Genomic DNA, 24346 nt, shown 5'->3' with positions numbered 1-24346 from the left:
CGAAGCTTGGAATTTTCTCCAAAAACGCCACTGACTCAGGCCAGAGGTAAAATTTGTTTTGCTTATTTGTTTGTTTGTTTCTTGCGGTTTTTTTCTCCCCAAGTATAGTCAATGGTATGGGTGTGGCTCAGCCTGCCCGGTATGTGGAGTGACCCAGGGCGTGTGTGTAAATCATGTGCTTCTGATATTTGGTTGTTTGTTTATTTGTGTGTTTGTTGTGTTCTTTCCCCAGCATGCCCTGCTAACAGCCACTGGTCTGAGTGCGGATCTGCGTGCCCGCAGGTATGCGGAGAGACCCAGGGCGGGTGCGGGGGCGTGTGCGTGCCGTCGTGTGTCTGTGATGACGGGTTCGTGTCACACCATGGAGCCTGTATCAACCCGGAACGTTGCCCCGATGGTAAATTATTTTACTACATGATTTGGTCTAACTTTTATGTTCTGTTGTACAGAGGGCTAGCCCTGGCGAGCAACTCAATATAGTACAGGCCTTTACAATACATGTAGTAGTTATATTTCCATCATTTTTTCATGTCAGGGCGTTATTGGTGGAATTTCAAAACAACGACCAATACGTACAATGCAGGGGTCTTCACATGGCAATATGAACTTAAGTTGTATTTTCAAGAATCCATTGGGAGATGCTAGTACTGTTTTCTGGTACCGGTGTAGATGATAAAAGCTATATATAATCGTTGGTGCACGTGTTTTTGCTGGTCATTTGCTAATAATGTTATATCTTCAATATTGAGTCTCGGAACATATAATGTATGTTATGCAAATTGTGATCCTGATGTTGATCTTGTTTAAAAACAGGCAAACCTGGGCGTTAGGCGGGCCGACTGAGTCCCAGTATGCAGGCATCAGGAGGTTTAGTCTGCAGATACACAAGGAACTAGAAAAGTAACATTTGCAAAGCAAATGCATAATGTTTACCTTCGGATATGGTCTGCTTTCTTAATTCTTAATCAAACACATTCACATATACATGTATATGGTGGCAGGAGTCTAAATGCCTACTATGAGATTACAACATTATGTAACCCAACACCAGTTACCATGGTGACAGACGTCAACAAAAGAGGCCATTGGTCAGGTCAGAGGTTAGTGTTTGGAACAGAAGGAAAAACAACATGTTTTCCTTCGGTAAACATAATTATTACTTAAGAGAGAAGAGATTCTGTAGATCCTGTAGACATAGACGTAGCACAGTGATGTAACACTTGTTCCTTCTTTCCGTATCCCTTAGTGCATTTGGCCGATGTAGGGCGTAAATATGCAATAAAGTTCATTGTCATTACTCGATTAAGTAACTGGATAGGCGTCGGAAACTGTCAGATGCATCCACTTTCTTCAGACGTTCATGAAGTGAATAAAAATCTCTTAGAATGTGATAGCAGCATTTGGTGTTTTTTTTTTTGGTTTATAATGGATTTGTGGAATGCAGACAGAGATGGAGAGAGCTGGTTCGCCTGGTAGGCTCGACACACAGCGTGCAAGAGGAGTGAGTGAGTGAGTGAGTGAGTGAGTGAGTGAGTGAGTGAGTGAGTGAGTGAGTGAGTGAGTGAGTGAGTGAGTGAGTGGGTGAGTGTGTGAGTGAGTGTGGAATGCACTATCATATGAGAAGCTATAGAAGCCAGACTATGAGAGCTCACTTAAAAAAAAGAATAATAAAACATAGATCTTGCAGCAGAACTATTAAAAGGTATATATGAACAATGAAAAACAGTATTCTCCGTCGACTCATCAGCACGGCGCACAAATTGTGACTACGTCAGTACAAGAATAGAAGGTCAGAGGTTATCTATAATACAATATATGAGCTTGCGGAGTTCCGTTACCTTAGACACACAGTCAATACTAATATAGTGCCAACACTAAGTTAAACATATTGCAAACACTACACTGGCCTCTCAAAGAATATTCAATTGTACCTTAATAGAAAGAGAGAGGGAGGGAGAGAGAGAGTGTGTGTGTGTGTGTCCGTGCCTGTGCATGTGCGTGTGCGTGTGTGCGTGCGTGTGTGTTGTGTGTGTTTGTGTGCGTGCGTGCGTGTGTTAGTGTGTGTGAGTGTGTGTGTGTGTGTGTATGTGTGTGTGCGTGCGTGTGTGTGTGTGTTTGTGTGTGTGCGTTCGTTGTGTGTGTACGTGCGTGCGTGCGTGTGTGTGTTTAAGCTGGCGTTTTAATAGGTTTTATTTTGAAATCGGTCTTATTTTTAGATATGTACAATACATGGGTTGATACATGTCAACACGCCCTGCGTCCGGCGCCGGCAATAGGATTTGCGTCAGACGTTCGATTCTATGGTCGCTAGGAGACGGACAGTTATTGCCCTATCACAAGAACAGAGGCGAGTGAACTTGACATTTAAGCCTCTTAACTTGCAGAGACGGTCTTGCAAGATGATTTGGGCGGCAATCGTTCTCTCTGTGGTCATCAAAGTGGTGGCTACCCAAGGTATTTCCTTTTACCGGTATTATCTACATGTACACGTAGAACGTATGCTTTGTCATAGTGTTAAGACGAGTATGGAGCCTGTACGGTAAGGGGTAACGATCGTCGTGTAATCAGGCATTCCTGGGATAGGCATACAAGTCTATCATATTACAGCAAAAGGCTATCTCAGATCCTTGATTGGGTCTGTCACAGCCTGCGTTACGAACTAGCATAATAAGATTTCGTTACGACATGCATAGCCAAGCACGCCGCCGGATCACCCCCAGACCACTCCTCGCAGACTTGTGGGGCCGCAGCTTGCTGTCGGGGAGCGACGCGAGTTTTGCCGCGGAGGGAGTTTTTGCTGCCGAGAGAGTTTACCGGCTAGGTTTTCACCGTTCACGTCACTCTCTCCCCGGCAAACTCCCTCGTCGCTCCCCGAAAAAGAAAAAAAATAACGCCGGCGCCCACAAGTCTGAGTAGAAGGCTAACTCTTCTCAATAAGTGTGTTGGGTTCTTTAACTACATGTTCCTTTACTTGCAGAATGCGCCAACGGTCACTGGGAGGACTGCGGCACGGCCTGTCCTCACACCTGTGAATCTCGGACACACCCGAACGAGCTGTGCCCGGCCGTGTGTGTTGCTGGGTGTGTTTGCGACACCGGGTACGTGCTGCACAACGGCGAATGTATCCACAAGAACGACTGTCCCGGTGAGCAGATCATGTTTGGTTTGTTTGCTTGTTACTGTGCACAAATAATGTTTTGCTTGTTTGTTTGTTTCTTTGCTATTACTTTGGTCAAAACGGTCTTTCTGTCTGCGACGCTCGACCTTTTTACATAAACGCCACTGACTCAGGCCAGGGATGGAGTTTATTTGCTTCTTTCTTTCTTTCTTTCTTTCTTTCTTTCTTTCTTTCTTTCTTTCTTTCTTTCTTTCTTTCTTTCTTTCTTTTTTTTTTTTAACTTTTCGACGTGACAGAGACATAGACAAAGGAAGGGGAATAGAAAAAGGATGTGCCAAGCTACCCACGACAGGTTACTGTCCAAGTGCTCCCACCAACCCACTCCTGCCAACTTGGCACATCAAAATAAAATAATGACATAAAAGACAGACATTTCACACAAAAGACTAATACGAGTAGTAGGGAACGGGGGGTTACAACCGCAGGCGTAGTTTTGGGTTTCCAATTTTCTACAGGACAGAACACTAAAAACGCAGACGCAGCCTGTCACCCTCGGTCTTTGCCCAGCGTACGGAGTCGCACCACGAGGTTTGAAGCCCCGAGGCGGACAAACTCCGTACGCAACTTTGACCTCAATGACTCCTTAATGGATGTAATCAATTCCGTGTGTGAGGAATGCGACTGCTCAAACACTGCCTTGCACCTAGACGCCCAGATCTTATGTTTCACTACGGCAAAGATGTAGATCAGCACATTTTTCCTGCATCTTCCCAGGTCAGGTGGGAAAATGTTGAGAAGCGCCATCGGCCTGTTCAGCCGAAAGTCTGGCTGAACCCATCTTCTCGCAAATCCCTCCACCCAAGTCCATGTCTGCATTACTGTACTGCAGTAAAACATCGCATGGTCTACAGACTCTACTTGCCGGCAGTGTTGTCTGGGACAGTTAGAAGAACCTCTGTACCGCCACGTGCCACCAACCAGGCCATTAGTCTTCAACGCCCCGTGTGCCACTTTCCATGAAATGTCTTTCAGACGATTTTCTAGGAAAGGGTGGTGAACAGCCATGAAGACGTCAGGCCAGCAGATGTTGGGGTGACGAGAACAGACACTTGGGGAGTGAGCTCGATTCCTAAGCTGACTACTGTACAAAGAGCGAACAGTACAGCCCGTGTCCCAGTGACTGGGTGAAGAAGGGTCAACCATGTTGGTCACGAGCCTCCTCAGGGAAGAGTAGTGTGGAGGGGGATCTGGGGAGTGCGGCGCACAGTTTGACCAAGTTGACGGGTCAAACCGGCGCACGAAGAAGCCTAGCCAATATCTGGCCAGTTGTACCCAAGGGAGGTCTGAGTTGGTTAGAATGTCAGAGAAAGTTCTTTCTTTCTTTCTTTCTTTCTTTCTATCTTTCTTGTTTGCTTGTTTCTGCGGTCTTTTCTCCCCCATTGTTTACTGCTCACAAACACCGCTATAGGTGTGGCACAGCCCCGTACAGTATATGAAGTGACCCATGGCGTGTGCGCGGTCGTGTGTGTGAATCACGTGTCTATATGTGGTGTTTGTTTGTTTATTTATTTGCTTGTTTGTTTGTTATGTTTTCTTACCCTAGCATTCCCTGCTAACAGCCACTGGTGTAAGGGTGTGTAAGCGCATTTCGACGTGTCCACAGACATGTAGAGAGACCCAGGGCGGGTGCGGGGCCGTGTGTGTGAATCATGTGCTTCTGATGTTTGTTTGTTTATTTATTTATTTGTTTTTATATGTTTTTACCTCAGCATGCCCTGCTAACAGCCACTGGTCTGAGTGTGGCTCGATGTGCCCGCAGATATGCGGAGAGATCCAGGGCGTATGCGCGGCGCTCTGTGTGCCCGCCTGTGTCTGTGATGACGGCTACGTCCAGCACTATGGAGCCTGCATCAACCCGGAACGTTGCCCAGGAGGTATTTAAACTGTTACATGGGGGCCCGCAAGCCCTTTTCCGTAGAGCGTAATCGGCTGTTTTAATTCTACGTAGAGCGTAGACGGACCGCTCGGCGCATTTTGCGTAGAGCGTATTCGCCGTTTTGATTCTACGTAATGCGTTGTGGCCACTTGGAATTTATCGTAAAGCGTAATCGAGAAGTTTCCGAATTCAGCGTAGAGCGTTGTCGGGACCCCCATGCAGGCCACCTTACATGCGCATGCATTTGGTTTTATTTAGTTGTTTGTTCGGCTTTATGAAGATATGAATTAAATCCCATGCCCGTAGCCAGGATTTGGGCGGGGGGTGGGTCTTCCAACTGTTCCTACTCCGGGGGCATCCCCCCCCCCCTGAAAATTTTGAAAAATGAACCTTCTGAAATTGTATTTCCTGCGTTTTTGAGAGAGTTTCAAGCAAAAAAAAACAGAGATAACTTTTTATTCAATGACAAACTAGGCAGTTTTTCTACGATTTCAGCCCCGCTGGTGATACGAATCAGTCCGTCTTTTAAAGTAAAAAAAAAAAAAAACAAGTTAGATTAAAAAAAAGGACCAAAAAGTGGGCCTTTGAGCCATGTGGGGGGTTCGTCCAAACAGCGTCTTCAATACTGAGTAACAGAACACATACCTCAGAATGCAAATTATGTGATCCTATAAGTTTTGATGTTGTTTAACACAGGTAACTCTAGACATTAGACAGAAAGACTAACTCCCGCGACGGTACAAGAATCATCCAGCAGACTTCGGCAGATCGATGTTTCTGGGGTGAATAAAAACACTTGGAATTTGATGATTATGTTTGCTGCGTATTCATTATTAAGAATGCGTGGATGGTTCACTTATATATTATGTCACTGATATTATGGGCATATTTCCATCAGCTGAATACTTGCAGTACATCTAACGTTACATGTATGTTGACACCATACGGTAGCACACGAAAACTATCAGTAGTGTAGGAAGATAGCATCCTTAGTCTATCAGTGCAGTGTGTTCACAGTGTGTGTGTGTGTGTGTTTCATCATCCAAGTGAGTGTGTTTTGACACACAGACCTACAAACAAACAAATAAACAAAAAAACAAACAAAGACAAATTAATATGCAAAATTATATCGGATACAATGTAACAAGTTACTCCACTCAGTCAATTAGAATGAAGTAAAGCTAGCCGTTGATTTTTTTTTTTCTTTCTTAAAAAAAATGTTTAAACCTACCGCGTTTCGCTCACCTGCTCAAAGTCCGCCTTTTTGGCAAATAAATTCGCGCCTTCTGATTGGTCGAAAAAATCGCATCATTTCGGCTGACCCTCCATCCGGCGCACGCGCAGTGCGTTACTTCCGGTTTAGTAAATCTAGTGTTTGCTGCCAGGTTGTCATTTACAGAGAAATCACACCGCAATATCCGAGCGAGTTTAGCGGCTTCAAACCGGCGATTTTTAGCGAGATCTCGGTCGAGATGAGTCGGTATTTTCTTGAGATGGCGCCGGCGATGTCCGAGGCACAGCTAAAAGGTTTGGACGAGCACAAATACTCGGCAGCGGGGACCTCGGCCGTTGAACCCGTGATGCAGGTATATACGTCTAGCCTCCGTAGCAGGCTTATAGAACTGGGGGTTTGGTGGTCTTAGGCTGTTTTCTGATTAGGTTAATTCAACCAGGCCGGCTGTGTTGTCTATATGCTATCAGAAAATAGCACATGAAAGACCCTGAAGATCCACGAAACCCCCAGTTTTTGGCATGCTATGGAGGCTAGTAAACGTCGCTGGTGGTACGAACTCTCCAAGCAGAGGTTGTGGGGGAAATATGATCGTGACGTTTATATGGCCCTTTTTTTTTTGTCGCTACCCCCCCACCCTTGGGTCGCTTATGGTCCCTCTCTGGCCTTTTGGCCAATTTGAAACTCTATTTTTGAGACGCCTAAGATCTGCTTGGAGATTAGCTACATCGGGAGGAAGGGGGAGGGGGGCGGTTGGTATCGTTGTCTTACAGACACACACGGATAATGTTTTCGTGTGGACCGTGTTTTGTTCGCCTGTGTATATCAAGTTACGTGCTTCAGCACTCAGCAAAGCTCTAAGACAACACTAATTTCACCCAGTTGTAGTGCCTTTCACGTGTTCAGTTATTTCCCGAAATGTTATTGTATTTTGAAAGGTTTAAAAAGATTATGATTTACGTAACACCTTTTATCGAACCTTCGACATTTTTCCAAGCCTATCCTTCTGGCGTACCAAGTGAAGGGTTATTGCCTTGTAGCAACCTTTCAACGAACAGTTTTTAGTGTAATTTTGTCCCCCAAGGTCGTCCTATTGTACATATAGTACGTCTCTTTCGGGCCTCGAACTTTGAACTGTTGGCCTGTTTAGGGGACTTGACCGGTTTGGACTGACCCGGCTAAGGTAAAAGGTATCTGGTTACGCCTACACATGCCTGGTGACTGCTGTACATAGAGTGTCTCTTGTCAGAAATCTTAGCCTGGGTGACAGACTGTTTCCAGGGCCTACACAGGCCAGCTCCTCTGTCCCAGGGCATAATTACACAAGGGCCCATATGCCCCCAAGGAAATTATACAGGGAGCAGAAAGTGTTCCAACACAAACAAGCTTAGTTCCCCTTTTGTGTTGGAAGTAAACTTAAACTTTGCAACAACCAAACCAATAAATGAATAAATAAATAAATAGAAAAATAAATTGTGTATCTCCAGGTGTACTGGCGATGGCTGGTGGAGAAAGTTCCGCTGTGGGTGGCGCCGAACCTGATCACACTGGTCGGACTTATCATCAACGTGGTGACATCACTGCTGCTCATGTACTACTCACCTACAGCCAGGGAACAGGTAATACAGACACACACAGACAGACACACACACACAGACACACACACGCACAGACACACACACACACACACAGACAGACACACACCACACTCACACCACACTACTGCTCATGTACTACTCACCTACAGCCAGGGAACAGGTAATACAGGCACACACGGACAGACACACACACAGACAGTATACACACTGACAGACAGACACACACACACACACACACACACTACTGCTCATGTACTACTCACCTACAGCCAGGGAACAGGTGATACTGGCACACACGGACAGACACACACACACACACACACACTAAGTCTGCTCATGTACTACTCACCTACAGCCAGGGAACAGGTATGTACAAATGTAGGTATGCACAGACAGACACACACACACACTGTGTGACACACACATGGACAGAAAAACAGACAGACACACTACTGCTCACATGTACTACTCACCTACTGCCAGGGAACAGGTAATACTGGCACACACAGACAGACACACACACAGAGACACACACACGCACAGACACACACACACACACACAGACAGACACACACACACACACACACACTAAGTCTGCTCATGTACTACTCACCTACAGCCAGGGAACAGGTATGTACAGTAGGGACACATGGACAGACAGACACACACACTAAGTGCTCATGTACTACTCACCTACAGCCAGGGAACAGGTAATACATGCACACACAGACAGACAGACACACACACAGACAGTATACACACAGACAGTATACACACACACACACACACTACTGCTCATGTACTACTCACCTACAGCCAGGGAACAGGTATGTACAAATGTAGGTACGCACAGACAGACACACACACACACAGACAGACAGAAAAACAGACAGACACACTACTGCTCACATGTACTACTCACCTACAGCCAGGGAACAGGTAATACAGGCTGGCACATACGGATAGACAGGCACACATGGACAGACAGACACACACACACACAGACACACACATGGACAGACAGACACACAGACAGAAACATACATGGACAGACACACACACACATACACACACACACACACACACACACACACACACACAAACATACACACACACACACACATACATACAAAATTACTGGTATAAATGCTTTTCGTAAATCCCTTATAACAATTTCTGCAGTGCTATATGTAATATATGAATCATGATTGAATTGCTTGAGCACAAGTTACATTTTGTACATGTATGAAAGATCCAAAATATGGTTAACATTTATATGGTAAACTGTGGGGTGCCTGGTAAAAAGACTGCTGGTTAGACTGTAGCTGTTGTTTTTGAAAACCTGAACTGAAGCTGTTGTTGTGAGTCATTTTCACATGACCCCATGGCGTGTGTGGAACGACCTACAGGATGTTGACCTTTGACCGGTTGGACGTTGTCCAAAAGCCATTGTATAAAGCTTTTGAACGTTTGACTACACGTACTCTGTAAATTGGATAATTTATTGGAGTGATTGTGGTGTGAATACAAAAAATAAACAGCACAAAACATCTTTTTAGAAAAACTTGAACATTTACTAGACTAATAAGTGCACTAAACTGTTTATTTACATGGAACATCAGGCGTATTTCGTGTGAGATTAGGGGTCCTTGAAACAGCAGCCATTTGTGTACTGCATACAAAATGTACATGCAGTGATCTAGGAAAGAGCCAACACCAATCTATTACTACTATCATGAGCTGTGAACAGTATAACTGGTAGAAATATGTCAATATGTTTTGAACACTTTTCTTCTTCTTGAAAACATTACTAAGTTTGAATTCCAAGGGCTTTACATGTTCATCAGGCTGGTGAACGTATGAATGTACTGTACCTAGGGGGTCATGATTGAGCTGAAATTTTAGCCTTGGACTCCCAAGGACATCTGCAGAGAACTGTTTACATGCAGGCTCAAATGCCCTGAGGCTTTGCTTGCCTACAATAGGACAAATTTATAATTAACTTGACTGAGCTACCATTCTAGACAGGGTTGGACAAGTCCAATTGCCTAACTAGTACTTGGCCAGGGCAAGCAAAAGTACTGTTGGGGTGCATGCATCCCTAGACTTGCTCGATTCGGCAAGTAAATTTTTTGGATGCAAAGTATTTTTTTTGGTGCAAAGTATTTTTGGATGCAAATTATAGCCGCTCCGGTGTTTGAAGCAAGTCAAACTACCTTATTTCGATAAATAAAGCATCCAACATTATATACTCCAAAATAAGATAATTTTCTTGGTGGTAGTAAAAATGCATAGAAATGTGATAATTATATATTTTGGTTCGGGCAAGTGGAAATGACCATGTACTTGCCCAATATGCAAGTGGATTTTGTAACTTGTCCAACCCTGCTAGACCTTAGCTTGTTACAACCCTGCTAGAAGGTCTAGAATGGTGTTATTTATACTTTACAGGCCCCAGCCTGGGTGTACAATTGATCAGCGTGGGTGTACATGTCCTGTGTATCTGTTATTACAGGCCCCAGCCTGGGTGTACATGATCAGCCTGGGTGTACATGTCCTGTGTATGTGTTATTACAGGCCCCTGCGTGGGTGTACATGTCGTGTGCGGTGGGGTTGTTCCTGTACCAGTCCCTTGACGCGATAGACGGGAAGCAGGCCCGCCGGACAGGCAGCAGCACGCCGCTGGGGGAACTGTTCGACCACGGCTGCGACTCCATATCTACAGGTGAGAGGGTAACAAACAAATAAACAAACAAACTTGAAAAGTAACATTTTGCAAAGCAAATGCGTAATGTTTACCTTCACATATGGTCTGCTCTGTTAATTCTTTCTCAAACACATTTCACATATATGGTGACAGGAGTCTAAATCCCTCCTGCTATAAAATTGCAACATGATGTAACCCAACACCAGTTACCATGGTGAGAGACGGTCTGATTTAGGTCATTGACCAGGTCAGAGGTCACTGTTTGGAGAAGAAAAAGAGGAAGAAATTGAGCAAAAACAATTTTTCCTTCGGTAAACATAATTAGAATCAAGGCAGCATTTTCAGGCAGTTGCAGGATGTTTACCTTTGCATGGTCTTGCCTACCATTCCTTAAGTTTTTTCTTGGTTTGGGATGGATAGATGAATAATAAATTAATAATTCTCTCCTGTTTTTTTCTCCAGTGTTTGTTTGAGTAGCTACGTGCTGTGCGATGACTATGGAATCACTGATTCTCTCCTGTTTCCTTCCCCAGTGTTTGTGGGAGTGGCTACATGCTGTGCCATGACTATGGGAGACAGTCCGGATCTGATGTTCATCACTTTCTTCAACGCAGTTTTCGTGTTCTACTGCGCACACTGGCAGACATACGTGTCAGGGACGCTCAAGTTTGGCTAGTAAGTTATAAAATGCTTCAAATTTGACTTGTAAGTTATGTATAAAGCTTCAAATTTGGCTTCCGAGTTAATAATGTAATGCTTTAAATTTGGATTGAGAGTTATATAAGGCTTAAGATTTAGCTTCAAGTTGTTAATTGTAATATATCTTTCAAATTTGTCCCCTAAGTTACATACGTGTACAGTGTATGTACATCTACATGTATCATGCCTCAAATTTGGCTTGTATTTATGTTTTTGTTTTTGCTTTTTGCTCTATTCTAAATACTCAATGTGACTAAGATAAAATAAAATATTCTACCGGTCTTTGTACACATTGTAAGCCAAATATGGCTGATGGGGTAAAAACTTATTCACATTTGGGACCACATTCCGAATGAATCCCTTGAGTAAAAGGTATTGTCAAGTTTGATTTCCTATGAAGTATATCAGATGTACATCGGTGAAGGCTAGACATCCAGATAATAAGATATGCCAAGATACGCAGTTACTCAAGCAACTGGATATGATTTTCAATTGGAAATGGTCAGACGTTTCAGCCAGTGTCCAATAGCTTTCGTCAGTGACTGAAAGACCAGAGGAGAAATGCAGGTCTGAAATGCAAGTCTGAAATGTCTGACCATTTTCAAAATCATGTCCAGTTGCTTGAGTAGCTGCTTTTTGGCATATACATGCATCAGATGTAACCACTGTGCCCTGTTCTCCACAGTTTTGATGTGACAGAAACTCAGTTTGGCGTGATAATGCTGTTCTTAATGAGCATGGTCCTGGGCAAAGAGTTCTGGGGCATGCAGGTAGGAACAGAAATATGGGTGTAGCATTCATAGGAGTGTCCTTTGGTCAGGTTTGGGGTGAGAGAATCAAATTAAACTTAGTAAAGTGTTCAAGAAGAAGAAGAAGAAAAGTGTGCAAGACATACTGACATATTTCTACCAGTTATACTGTTCACAAAAAGACTTAATTTGTCCCCTAGGCCACACCAATTTAATTTGTTGTTTCTAGGATTTTCTTCAGAAAAAGTATGAAGAGACAAGGGGAAAAAAATTTTGCAAATCAGAGAAACAACACATTGAATTTGTGTGGCCCTAGAGTTGCCTGAATTGCACTTTTTCAACAAATTCAAGGAGCCTGTTATCATGTTGATGTAACAAATTGCTTTAAAATTATCAGTTAATGCTGTAGACTAAAGTAGAATTTTGCTTAGATTATTTTTCTTCTAAATGTTTAGTTGCGGTTTTAGGTCTTTAAGAACACATATGATCCTTCCCAATACCCTGAACCAAAGGACACTCTATATGTATGCTACACACAGACAATATAGTCAACTATGTATGTACATGTAGTAAGGTGGGAGACAAAAAACCATTAAGCCAAAATTAAAGGAATCAAAACATGACGAACCTTCTTTCCAAATTTCCACAATCATGATTACAGGGATGAAATCATAATGGCAAGAATGACAGTTTTCTTATTACAACCAATCAACCTAGTCTCTACCAGACTGACTACGCTGGCTATATATAGGAGAATATTTGCCAGGGGAGTTTGTCCACCTTGTAGGTTTGACTGGTCGGAGGGAAAGCAATTACCTCCCCGCGGCCGGACTTCTTTGGCCAATTTTACTCTCTTTCTTGCCAATTCCTACGACCCTTATTCCTGTAGAAAGGCCTGGTGGAGGCTACAATCAACCACAATTGACCACGGTGACTGCCATTGCAAACTTTGTCTCCCGTCTGCCTACAACTGAAGCACGAGAATTCGCGCCTGCTATTTTCTCACCTGCACCTTTTTCCCTCCACCTCTCCTCAGCATCAATGTAACAGAAGCCCAGATACTCATCATGGCCATACATATAGTTTCTGCTGTTTTTGGTACTTCAGTCTGGTTCAACAAGGTACTCTGGGATGTTCTGTTTTTTTTAAGATGTTTTTCTTTTCTGTTTTTTTTTTTTTTAATATGTGGTGGTAGTTATATTAGCTGCATGGATGCATGCTACTGTAGGTGTGTGTGCTGCATGTGTAGGTAGAGTTGTTGTGTGTGTGTGTGTTATAGTGACTGTCACAGTGATACAATTTGATATTGCATGTATGTGACTGACTGCATCTTCTACCATGTCACATGCATTACTGTTAGAAATTGGAACACAGAGACACGAACACACACACAAACACACACGCACACATACAGACACACAGACAAGAACAAGTCTGTCCTTGGTGCTGAACACTTTCCAGCACCAAGGACAGGCTTGTTGTGTGTTTGTGTGTTCCAATTTTTAACATACAGTTAGTTATGCATGTGACATGTCTGGTCATGTGTCTTGAGAATTATGAATAACTATGTGTACATTGAAATGTATGTACCATGTATGTGCACTGTGTGTTTTTTCAGACACAATTTTGGAGTGTTTATGACAAAAAAAGAGAAGATTCAGCTAATGTTTACCACTGCTTTTTTTAACCTAGATTTTCATGCATGAAGCATGATTTTTCCCATGTCTGGCCTCATAGTTGAACCTTATTGAACCAGGCTCTAAAAATGAAGAAAAAGGGGAAAAAATGGAAAATTAGACCCATATAAACAGTGCATCTTTCAAACCTGTTTCTTTTTTGCACCTTTTTTACTGTCGTTCTTTCGACTGATTATAATAAATCTTTCAATTTTGTCTAATCTTCTCTCACAAAAATTGGTTCTTCGTCCTTCTCTGCTTCTGACAACATCCAATAAAGAGAATAATCGAATGGCTAAAAATGTGCATAGGATATCCACATGTTTCCTATTTGTGAGATGTAATGATTGTGTTAAATATGTAGATGTAGATTTTTCATTAATGTATCACTACTTTTCATTTTTTATTGATTGTGCAATAATTTGTAGATGCACTTTACACATCTGGATGTAATTCTACTATCATGTTTAAAGTTAAAACTTTTGGTCCAACACAAAAAATTCTCTCATCTAGAGCTTTCGACCAGTCACTCTGGTCTTCCTCAGGATGTCACACTTCAAAGAAGCCACGTGACAAGCTTCACTGGGTCAGTCTACTGAGGGAATTTTTTGTGTTGGACCAAAAGTTTTAACTTTAAACATGGATGTAATTCTGTAGGATTCAATACTGTAGTAACTGTTGCAACTTGATGGTACCCATAGTGGAGAGTCACTTCACTTGCCAGTGTTCTAGCCAGGCCTTTTTAGCATAGGGGCCCCCTATGCTATAATTTTGACCCCTATGCAAAGTTTCAACCAGCATAGGGGTGTTCTGGGAGGGAGAACCTTCATAAATCTTGCAAAAAATGAAACTATACGTTACTTTAGAATGAAGCTATAGCAAAGGGAAAACCTTAACTTCACAAAATCTGTTCCACGTTAAACAAGAAATACATGATTGTAGTGTCTCAGGGGGTTATGACTTTTAAAATTTTTTTGCTCAATGCGTGATTTGCACCACGAAAGTTGCTCTTCTGTACCTGACCCCTATGCTATGAAAAAATCCTGGCTAGAACACTGCTTACCAACTGTTTGTGATGAAACTATTCACAAACAGTGTAACATGCCGCTGCCCTCCCCTGTCCGTAGGTACCCCTGGTGGGTTTGTCAGTCCGAGTCGTCGCAGTGATCGGTTCCACGTCCCTGTCCACGTGGACGGTCTGGGGGAACTTCCAGACCATCCTGAAGGGCGGCGCTGGGAAAAACGGATCCACAGTAGCAGTGAGTGTGATTTATTTATTTATTTATTGGTTTGGCTGGTACAACACAGCCAGGGCAGCCCAACTAGCTTGAAGCTATATAATATGAGTGTGCTGCTGCTGTAGTATTAGGTTATCGGGTGGACTGAGTACTCTCTCCCTTTGCAGCCAGGGGCTGACTTGCCTGGGTTCCATCCTATTGGCATGCACTGGGACTCGCTTGTTGGGAGTATGGAAGCCGCTAGCCTGGGAGCCATCCTCCGTAGTTTCTGTCCACTCCCTAATGTCCCTGGGCGGCGGAAACTGAAGAGGATGGCACCCAGGTCAGGAAACAATTACATGTACAATGTAGGATGCAACCCAGGGTAGAACTGAGAGGTATGTAATACGTGGAGAGGTTGGGGGAATTTCCAGACCATCCTGAAGGGCGGTGCTGGGAAAAACGCCTCTACTGTAGCGGTGAGTGTAATTTATTTATTGGTTCGGCTGGAACACAGCAGGGCAGCCCAACTAGCTTGAAGCTATTATGAGTGTGCTGCTGCTGTAGTATTGGGTTATCGGGTGGACTGAGAACTCTCTACCTTTGCAGCCAGGGGCTGACTTGCGATAGCCTGTGTTCCATCCTATAAATTGGCATGCACTGGGATTCGCTTGTTGGGAGTATGGAAGCCACTAGCCTGGGTACCATCCTCTGTAGTTTCCACCTGCTCCCTCCAGTGACATTAAGGGAAACTACAGAGGATGGCACCCAGGCTAGGAAGTCACCTGTATACAATTACAAAAGTCATGTAGGATGCAACCCAGGCTAGAACTGAGAGGTATGTAATACGTGGACGGTTTGGGGGAACTTCAGACTATCCTGAAGGGGGGAGCTGGAAAAAACGGATCCACTGTAGCGGTGAGTGTGATTAAGTATAAGGTTATCGGGTTGACTGAATTGCAATAGCCTGGGTTTCATCTAATAGTACAATGTGTTTGTGGGACTCGCTTGTTGCCGGGAGTGAGTATGGAAGCCACCTGTATACATTCAAATAGGATGCAACCCACACTAGAACTGAGAAGAGTGGTGGTGTAGAGGCCAATTTTGCATGAGAAGGCCACTGTTCAAGCCCAAGTTACCTTTTCATACAGATATTTGGATAGTTTTCTTAAAATGCTGCCAAAGAAGTGTTTGCTGTTATTTTATGGGCCAAATTGACTTTACAGCCAGGGCCTTGGAATTGCGAAGAGCTTGACTATTATAATTGTGTTTGATTGTGTCTGTAAGTACTTGAATTACAGCATATTACCTCACCTGACCAGAAAAGGTCAGGTGCAGGAAATGGGGTCCCAGAAGCTGGCAGAGAGCCAGTAGGAGGTCGGCTGTTGGCATGGGAACATCCATAGACTTGTGACTTGTGATAACTTATAATGAATTAAACAAAAAATTCACGAAAACTCATCTTAAATTTTATCTTTTCTCTCCCCCTCCAGGGTACGAGTGTCCTGTCGCCCGGGTTCCCAATCCTGTTTCCTATCGTCCTGGCGCTGATGATATACAAGAAGTCATCCATGGACCTGTTCCAGGACCACCCCTGCCTATACCTGCTCATGTTCGGCATGGCCATTGGCAAAATCACCAACAAACTTGTAGTAAGTCCGTTCTATCCTTTCTAATAAACTTTTTTTGCCTCTGCCCATGCAAGAGACTAGAGTAGACAAACTCTTCTTGACAGACCAAATCAGTGTATGTCTCTGTAAAGTTCGTTTGTCTCTTGCTTAGTCTCTGAGATATTTCAGTACGTGAGACTCGAGTTTCAGATGACTTAGATACAGTTTACAGTCGTCGATAAGGCTACTGAGGAGACCTTCGCGTGGTCTTCCTTGTCTGGGTTTGAGTTTTTTGCTGAACGCGACACTGAGGATCTTTGTGTGGGTGAGTCCAGCGGCATACAGACTACATGACCGAAGAGGGACCATCTACAGCAATGAACTTCCTTCTGTAGAGTTGGTACTTGGCATTTGGCGTACAGCTTGTTGTAGCCTTGTTATCACAGCTGAGAAAAGTTGTTTCTTTCTGTCACTCAAGGTTGCACATATGACAAAAATTGAGATGACGATAAGTTTGGTTAATAGATAACAACAGTGTACCCCAAAAATCAGTTACTCAAAATAACAACTGTTTTTTACCACAGTTGTTGTGTTGTGCAGATATACAGAATGATCCTTTTATACATGCAGATCCTTGAGTAGGCAAAGTTAAATGTGATCACAGCTGATAAAAGTTGTTTTTCTTCCCCCTGTCCCTCAGGTTGCACATATGACAAAAAGTGAGATGACGATGTTTGACTCGTCCATGATCGGGCCGGGACTGCTGTTCCTGGACCAGTACTTCAACAGCTTCATCAATGAGTACATCGTCCTCTGGATAAGTTTGGTAAGTAGCTAGATAATGACTGTCTTTTACAATACATTTACTGTGCAGTACAGTACTGTTGGAGGCTGCATTTCCATACTGTAGTGACAGAGAACTTAAGGAATACATTGTACATCCTTTTGAAAAGTTTGGTCAGAAGATAAGTGGTTACATGTACATCATTCTCTAGGAAAGGAAAATGTTTTCCCTCAAGTTTTCCCTCATTCTTTTGAGTACATTTTGGTCCCCCATATTTTCTGAACTCTGACCTTTCACCTTCCTCTTGAGGGTGCATCAAACATACATTTTGTCCAGAAAAGTCAGCTTGTCATTTCTGAAGGTCAATAGTTCAGAACGTGCCACTTTGCAGGAATGTTAATCTCTGTGACCTCTTCCTGCAGCTTGTAACCTTTGACCTCTGACCTCTCCTGCAGATATTCGTGACCTTTGACCTGGTGCAGTACTGTTTCCTGGTGTGTCTCCAGATCTGTGACCATCTGGACATTTACTGTTTCAACATCACCAGTAAACCCTCAAAAAAGGGGATGAACAGCGGAAATATGAGCAAGGTAAGTGTGTGATGACGCCAAATATCAGTTACTCAAGCAACTGGATATGATTTTGGAAACGGTCAGATGTTTCAAGTAGCATCCACTACCAATTGTCAGTGACACTAAGAGACCAGAGGAGAAATGCAGGTTTACAAACACGAACTGTTCATTGTGCTTATAACCTGAAATGTCTGACCGTTTCCAAAATCAGTATCCAGTTGCTTGAGTAACTGCTTTTTGGCGTATCTTATTACCTGGATGTCTAACTTTGATCAATGTAATTTCAGATTCAGATTCATAGCTTTTTGTAAAGTGCAGCTAGAACTGACTGTGTAGATTCTCTCACTTCTCGTTCTAGTTTCATTTGATTTGGTTCATTTCTAATTCCTGAGGGCCTCCATTGTTACATTTCATCGTGTAGAGTTTCCTTCAGTTATTTTTCACCCTTTTTCATTTCTACAGTTAATATATTTATGCATCCTATCATGACTAAAGGAGACCGCCCAGTTACAAAAGCCACTAAGTTCAAGTATTTACCTCCATGTAAGTTGGTGCAAATGAATTTCTAAATTCATTGTGAAAACCATGCTATGAATGATGAATGTGTAAAGGGTTCAGTTTTATTAAAAAAATGACGTTCATTTCAAGATTATTGAGATTTGTTCTTCTTCGTTGGTATCAGATTCTGTAGAGGGAATAGCACTTTGATTGAAATATTACATTCACGTGACATTTTCTAAATCTGAAACTTACTAAGTTGAAACTAAGTCAACTCTTATAATTCTACCAGGTTGCCTAAAACTGCCAATGATACACATTAATGTTACTGCAGCCTCCCCAAGAATGTCTTGAATATCTGTGTGCATACTTTGTAGAATCTGTATAAATTCACTATTATTTTGTTTAATATTGTGGACTTAATATGGCAGATTTATGAGATTTGAATGCTAAATCCTGTTGAACACTATTATTGTACAGTAATACTATTTAGTTATTTTTTTTAGAAAAACACATGATTGTAGTGTAGATATTAGATTTTCTGCTAATGTTTGAACAGAATTTGCAGGTCACAATTCTCTTACTCACACAATTCTCACCTACATGTATATGGGCCAAGGTCAATACATTACAAAATTAATGTAAATTTTGCTAAACATAAAACTTAAAAATTGCTCCTTTTCAGATTGTGTACTTGAAAGGGTTTTTTTTCTTTAATGTTTAAAAGAACTTGAATCAAAACACACAGGAATGTTAAAACATTTTAAAACCATTTGAAAATCATATTTCATCATTTCATAATATTTTTTAATCATTTATTATAAGCAAAGACTGTTTTTAAGCATCCTGAGTAAATTTCGTTCCAACTAACTAACGTCCAGGGGGTTTTACAGACAAAGCTGTTTCCGTCCTGGCCCACTGCAATCCCAGTTCTCAGTAAATTATATACCCAGAGGTTTGTGACCAAACTTCCCTCGGTGGCACAGGGGTTAAGGTCACACCAGTATGATTGGATTGTCTGTTGGATGTCAATCAGACAAATAATTTAGAATAGGAGGCGGATAAAAAGTAAAACTGTAGAAGGTTTAAGGAACAAGTTAAGCGTTCATTTGCACACAATGTTTAATTTGGTTGATAGAGGTGATTGCATTCCTGATACACTGCTGAAAATTTATTTCTTTTCTTAAAGACTCCACATGATGTTGTACATTTGCAATGTTATGTGCATGCATATTTTAATTTTCCTTCTTACAAATCTGTTTCAAGCAGGCTTGTGTAGAAAACAACCAATCACATTGGTGTGGCCTGAACTACATGGTCATAAAAAAACTCCCTAACAGTAGTGGTAACATGTCTAACTACATTGTGTGACTTCATACATTCATAATTCATTAAACTGCGCCCATCACCACGGTGTTCTGTAGAACGGGACCAGCGTGCAAAACTCCCAAAACTCAGCGACTCACGAAGACAAAAAGGCCCAATGACTACAGCATGTTCCGTAGCCTTGGTCCTGGGTATGTCCAAACCATTTCCGAATCATAGCCGTCATCACGGTATCCATCACCATGGTAACTGTTGCTGTGGAAACTGTCGCCATCATGGTAACAGTCACCATGGTAACTGTCATCAAGGTGACCATTGCCATGGTAACTTGCCATGGTAACCATTTCCACAGTAACCATTGCCATGGTTACTGTTGCCATGATGGTAATTGCTGCCACAGTAACTGTTGCCATGGCAACTGTTGCCGGGTGCTGGTGCTGATTGACAGGTGCTGCATGCTGACCGCTCTAGCCCGCACTGCATGAATTTTTTAAAAATCATAACCCATAATTTCTATGTCTTATTACAGCTTAAAGCATGGCTTCAAGTCTATGCAAAGCTAATTATGCACATTTATAAAATGCACTATAATATAAAAATTTACTGCCTGTAATCTTTACTCAGTTATTAGTTTTAAAGAAATTCTTGAAACTGTAGCTGCTGCAGTATTGAGTCATCAAAGATGCTGAATATTGATAGCATATTTGGCTTGCTGCTTGTATCATTTGTGCTAAATGATAATGCAAATGAATTGAATATTGCCATTGATTAAATGTAAATGTTTATTTTAGAGTTTGATGCACATTTCTTGTCATTATTTTCATAAAATTTATTTGCTCCATTTTCTTTTCATTCTGTAGTAGTCCCACTCCCATATATAGGGAGGATTGAAGCATTAAGATGGATTGAACGGATTTTTTCTTTGTCAGAAGGCCTGTAATTTGTCCATTAAATGAACTAGAATAAGCTTTTTTTCTTCTTTTTATCTCTTTAATTTTGGTGTTTGGTGTTTTGGTGTCTCCCTACATTGTAACAGTCAGTGCTACAAGACTCAGTGACAGGTCCCCACAAAATGAACATTGTCACTTTGTCACAACATGGCAACAACAGAATACATCAGACTATTTCTTATTGGAATTTCATAATACATATTAAGTACACAAAAATTCTTAGGAAGCCACCTGCCCCTGATTTTTCACTGATACCAATGATTGCAAAGCCAATGTGTAGAGAATGAGAGACAGGAAATAATCGGAGAGTGAGAAAAAGTGAGGAAAGTTAAAATACATAGTACAATCAATCAGGATTACATTGTACACATTGTATCATACATGTATAATGAGCACCTACTTTTACTAACATCACCCTAGAACTCGAAAGTTTGTCCTACAACTGTTTTGTTTCTTTTAAGGATATTCTACAAAACATCCTTGGTTTCTTCAATGCCAATGGTGTATGGCTGTCTCCAGACTTCGTCTTGAGTAAACATTTGTTGTTGTTTTTGTTGTGCTTGTTGTCTAGGCAACCAGAGGTGGCGAAAATCTGAAAGTCTACAGCAGGCCTCGCACCAGGTCCCTGACCCGGGCCAGCAGGGAACAGGACCGCTGATTGGTCCAGCCGTTTGAATCCACCAATCACAGACCGGGATGCATCCCCTTTGCCCAATCACGCTGCCCAGGACATATAGCTGTAATGAGATTATAGGAGTTGATCAGGGAGGTCGGAGGTAGATTTCATAGAGAATTTTAACAGTTTTATACATGTATGTGTTGTCAGCAGACAGGACAGGGTTTTGAGATTGTGATGTGTAAAATATATTATATATATATATTCTGTACTTGTACGTCAAAGTGGAACAACAGAAAGACAAAAACACTAGATAAATATGAACTATGACAGTTCATTTCTGATGGTAAAGGTTTTTATATGCTAATTCTGTACACCAAGTAAAGCCCTACATATGTAACTTTGAGAAGTATCAGAGAACAAATTAGGAGCTTGTTGGTTAAGTCTGTTCCATTTGTAAGGAATTAGTGCATAAAAACCACCATGATTATGAGTTAATATAGCTTAAGGACATTGATTGTGAACTTTTGCAATATTTCCAGTTGCTGCTTTGTCTTTAATTAACTTGCAATACACCAGACATTTATTGTTACAAGTCATGTACAGTGTACATGTATTTGGAGGAAAATGCTTACTTCAAATGCTGCTATGCAGTAGTTTTATTTGCTTTGAGTTGAGTCTAGCACCAAATAGTTATTGCACATGAGGGTTAGATATTCGGGTAGAGCATTACATAGTGCAAAATAAAGGAAACAACTAGTAAAGTCACTGAAGGATCAGACATTTCAGATAGCATTCTCAGGCCACACCAATTTAATTTGTTGGTTCTCGGATTTGCCTCTTGGCCTCTTCATTTTTTTCTGATTGCAAAAAAAAAATAGTCCTGAATCAACTAGAAAATGCTCATATTTTGTTCCCAACAGTGGAGGAAAATCTTTTTCTTTCTACTTGTTACAGTTTTACCATCTATCAATGCAGTGGTTTGATTAAAAGTTCAAAATTCATTGTTTAAAGATTAACCCAGCTTTTTGTGTTGACTTCATGGCTCCTATTGTAGCATTTGGGGCTGTAATAGGATGCCCAGACCTGTTTTTTTTTCCCCTGTCGCTTCATACTTTTTTCTTAAAAATCAGAGAACCAACAAATCAAATTGGTGTCGCCTCAGTCACTAATGAAAGGTAGCAGATGCTATCTGAAATGCCTGCCTAGTCAGAACATTAATCCAATACCAAATCTATTTTGTGTTACTGTAACGTTACTACTTTAAATGCATTGCTCTACACAGAATTTGGGTGTTAGATAGACGGACAAGTTCTGCTGCCAAGAAGTAAGAAAAACTTCTGAGAAGTGTGTTGGGGTTAGAGTTGCCTGGTGTATGTGATGGAGAGAGATCAACTATTTTGTGCCCTGAAGTTCTTTTATTCTCAACCATGCATTTGTTTAACATGAGCCAACGTTTGTCCATCATTATAGCATGGCAGAAGATGTCATGGAAATTTAGTTTAAGTCCTCTCTGCAACCATTATGGTTGCATATGGTAGCGCCCATCTGCCCTTGGGCCACACAGTGCAGTCACTGCAGTAGGTAGCTAGACCACTGATAGTGGTGTGTGTTTAACTCCCATACGCTCTCAAATGATGAGTGCTTAGCAGAGAAAGCAGTTATAATGTACCATTTGGTATGACTCGGCCGGGGATCGAACTCACGACCTACCGAATGCAAGGCGCGAGCCCTCTACCCACTTGGCCATTGCACCGGTCATCGTCATGGAAATGTTGGCTCAATTTAAACAAATGGTTGTGAATATTACTGTTCAATCCTTCACCAACCTGATAAAATTATTTACAGATATTTAATGCCCTGCTTCACATCAAGAAACAATGACAAGAAGTTTGATGTAACTCCTATTGGAACAATATGTCTAATTCAAGATGCTTCTTCATCGATAAATTATTCTGTGTTGTCAGCTGCTTTGTTAATTATTTGTTAGGAAAATTAGTGTAATTCCATTAAACAGACGGTCAGTAAAAAAAATCATGATGAAAATAACAGTTTCTACGGTACAATAAAGTAAGACCATTTTATGTTTCAAACATTACACTTTATGTCATGGTTGTTTTTATGTACTCTGATAAGACAGTATATTAAATTATGAAGTAAGTTTAGACTGTAATTTCCAACACAAAAAATTGAACTTACCTAATTTTTTTGACTGCACAACTCCAGTCTATCAAGGAATGAGCAATCTACCTGTTCTGTGAAAGCTATGGTTGAGAAGAATATTTTTCTCAACACATGGATTATCAACAACAGAACATTTGCCAATTCATTGGATAGTTAACTTAGGTAGCACAGTGACTGCGAAAGTAAATGCAATTACAGTATCAGACACAGCCAATGCCTATATACATATTATTCCGTAACTAGTACATGAATGGTGATTTAGGTTGCTATGTCAGAGATACCTGAAAAACTGGTTCTTATATGTTGTACGTGCGTGAATTTTTCCCTGTAAAATTTCAAGTCCTTCACAATGTCTAAAAGAAGTAAGAGCAATACCCTCAGATGTTTGATGTTGTCCCTATGTCTGACTGTAGTGAATGTTCTTCAATGTGTCTCCAGGCGTTTTTGAACAGGCCAATTACGATCACGTGTTTTCAGCACAAGAGGCTAATACCATTCCCCAGTGTCCACCTCGCTGGTCATTCTACCGTTCGGCCTTTATCTGACCACGTTCTACAGTCGGTACGGCTTCGACCAAAGCACCTACAGGCGTCACTACTGCTCATCTATGTAGTGAATGTTCTTGTGTATCCGAGCGATTATTTTTATAGCCCCCTTACGATCACGTGTTTTCAGTACAAGAGGCCCTCCTCGCCTTTCTCTGACCACGTTCTATAGTCGGTAGGGCTTTGATCAAAGCATCTGCAGACGTAACTTCTGCTCATCTATGTAGTGAATGTTCGTGTGTCTCCAAGCGTTTTTTTTAAACAGTCAGGCCCATAACGATCACGTGTTCTCAGTACAAGAGGCCCTCACCATTTCCCTGTGGCCACTGT

At 41.8% G+C, this 24346-nt stretch overlaps 2 protein-coding genes and 1 pseudogene across 2 annotated transcripts; all 3 read left to right on the top strand.

The window, feature by feature from the left end:
* LOC109481723 overlaps window positions 1–947 on the top strand; it is a 12326-nt pseudogene extending 11379 nt beyond the window's left edge.
* A 1400-nt stretch (window positions 948–2347) lies between these two features.
* Window positions 2348–5060, top strand: LOC109481622 (cysteine-rich venom protein 6-like). Its single transcript, XM_019784202.1, has 3 exons — window positions 2348–2454; window positions 2978–3145; window positions 4888–5060. Exons 1-3 carry the CDS (start codon window positions 2400–2402, stop codon window positions 5058–5060), a joined length of 396 nt encoding a protein of 131 aa, XP_019639761.1. The 5' UTR covers window positions 2348–2399.
* A 1361-nt stretch (window positions 5061–6421) lies between these two features.
* LOC109481720 (cholinephosphotransferase 1-like) lies at window positions 6422–19812 on the top strand. Its single transcript, XM_019784313.1, has 10 exons — window positions 6422–6640; window positions 7773–7904; window positions 10461–10608; window positions 11124–11265; window positions 11975–12059; window positions 14842–14973; window positions 16425–16583; window positions 17242–17367; window positions 17781–17915; window positions 19289–19812. The coding sequence occupies exons 1-10, from the start codon at window positions 6527–6529 to the stop codon at window positions 19442–19444; spliced, it is 1329 nt and encodes a 442-aa protein (XP_019639872.1). The 5' UTR covers window positions 6422–6526; the 3' UTR covers window positions 19445–19812.
* Window positions 19813–24346: the final 4534 nt, after the last annotated feature.

Source organism: Branchiostoma belcheri, unplaced genomic scaffold (assembly GCF_001625305.1).
Source record: "Branchiostoma belcheri isolate BF01 breed outbred unplaced genomic scaffold, Haploidv18h27 scaffold57, whole genome shotgun sequence".
NCBI classification, from domain to species: Eukaryota; Metazoa; Chordata; class Leptocardii; order Amphioxiformes; family Branchiostomatidae; genus Branchiostoma; species Branchiostoma belcheri.
The sequence above is the reverse complement of the archived record's forward strand: the minus strand, read 5'-3'. Positions and strand labels throughout refer to the sequence as shown.

Excerpts from the sequence above, each read along its gene's own strand:
- LOC109481622 (XM_019784202.1), top strand. The coding sequence starts at position 2,400 with ATGATTTGGGCGGCAATCGTTCTCTCTGTGGTCATCAAAGTGGTGGCT. Across the intron at positions 2,455-2,977 it reads CAAAGTGGTGGCTACCCAAG|AATGCGCCAACGGTCACTGG; the intron begins GTATTTCCTTTT and ends CTTTACTTGCAG. Across the intron at positions 3,146-4,887 it reads CCACAAGAACGACTGTCCCG|CATGCCCTGCTAACAGCCAC; the intron begins GTGAGCAGATCA and ends TTTTTACCTCAG.
- LOC109481720 (XM_019784313.1), top strand. The coding sequence starts at position 6,527 with ATGAGTCGGTATTTTCTTGAGATGGCGCCGGCGATGTCCGAGGCACAG. Across the intron at positions 6,641-7,772 it reads CCGTTGAACCCGTGATGCAG|GTGTACTGGCGATGGCTGGT; the intron begins GTATATACGTCT and ends GTGTATCTCCAG. Across the intron at positions 14,974-16,424 it reads AAAACGGATCCACAGTAGCA|GGTACGAGTGTCCTGTCGCC; the intron begins GTGAGTGTGATT and ends CTCCCCCTCCAG.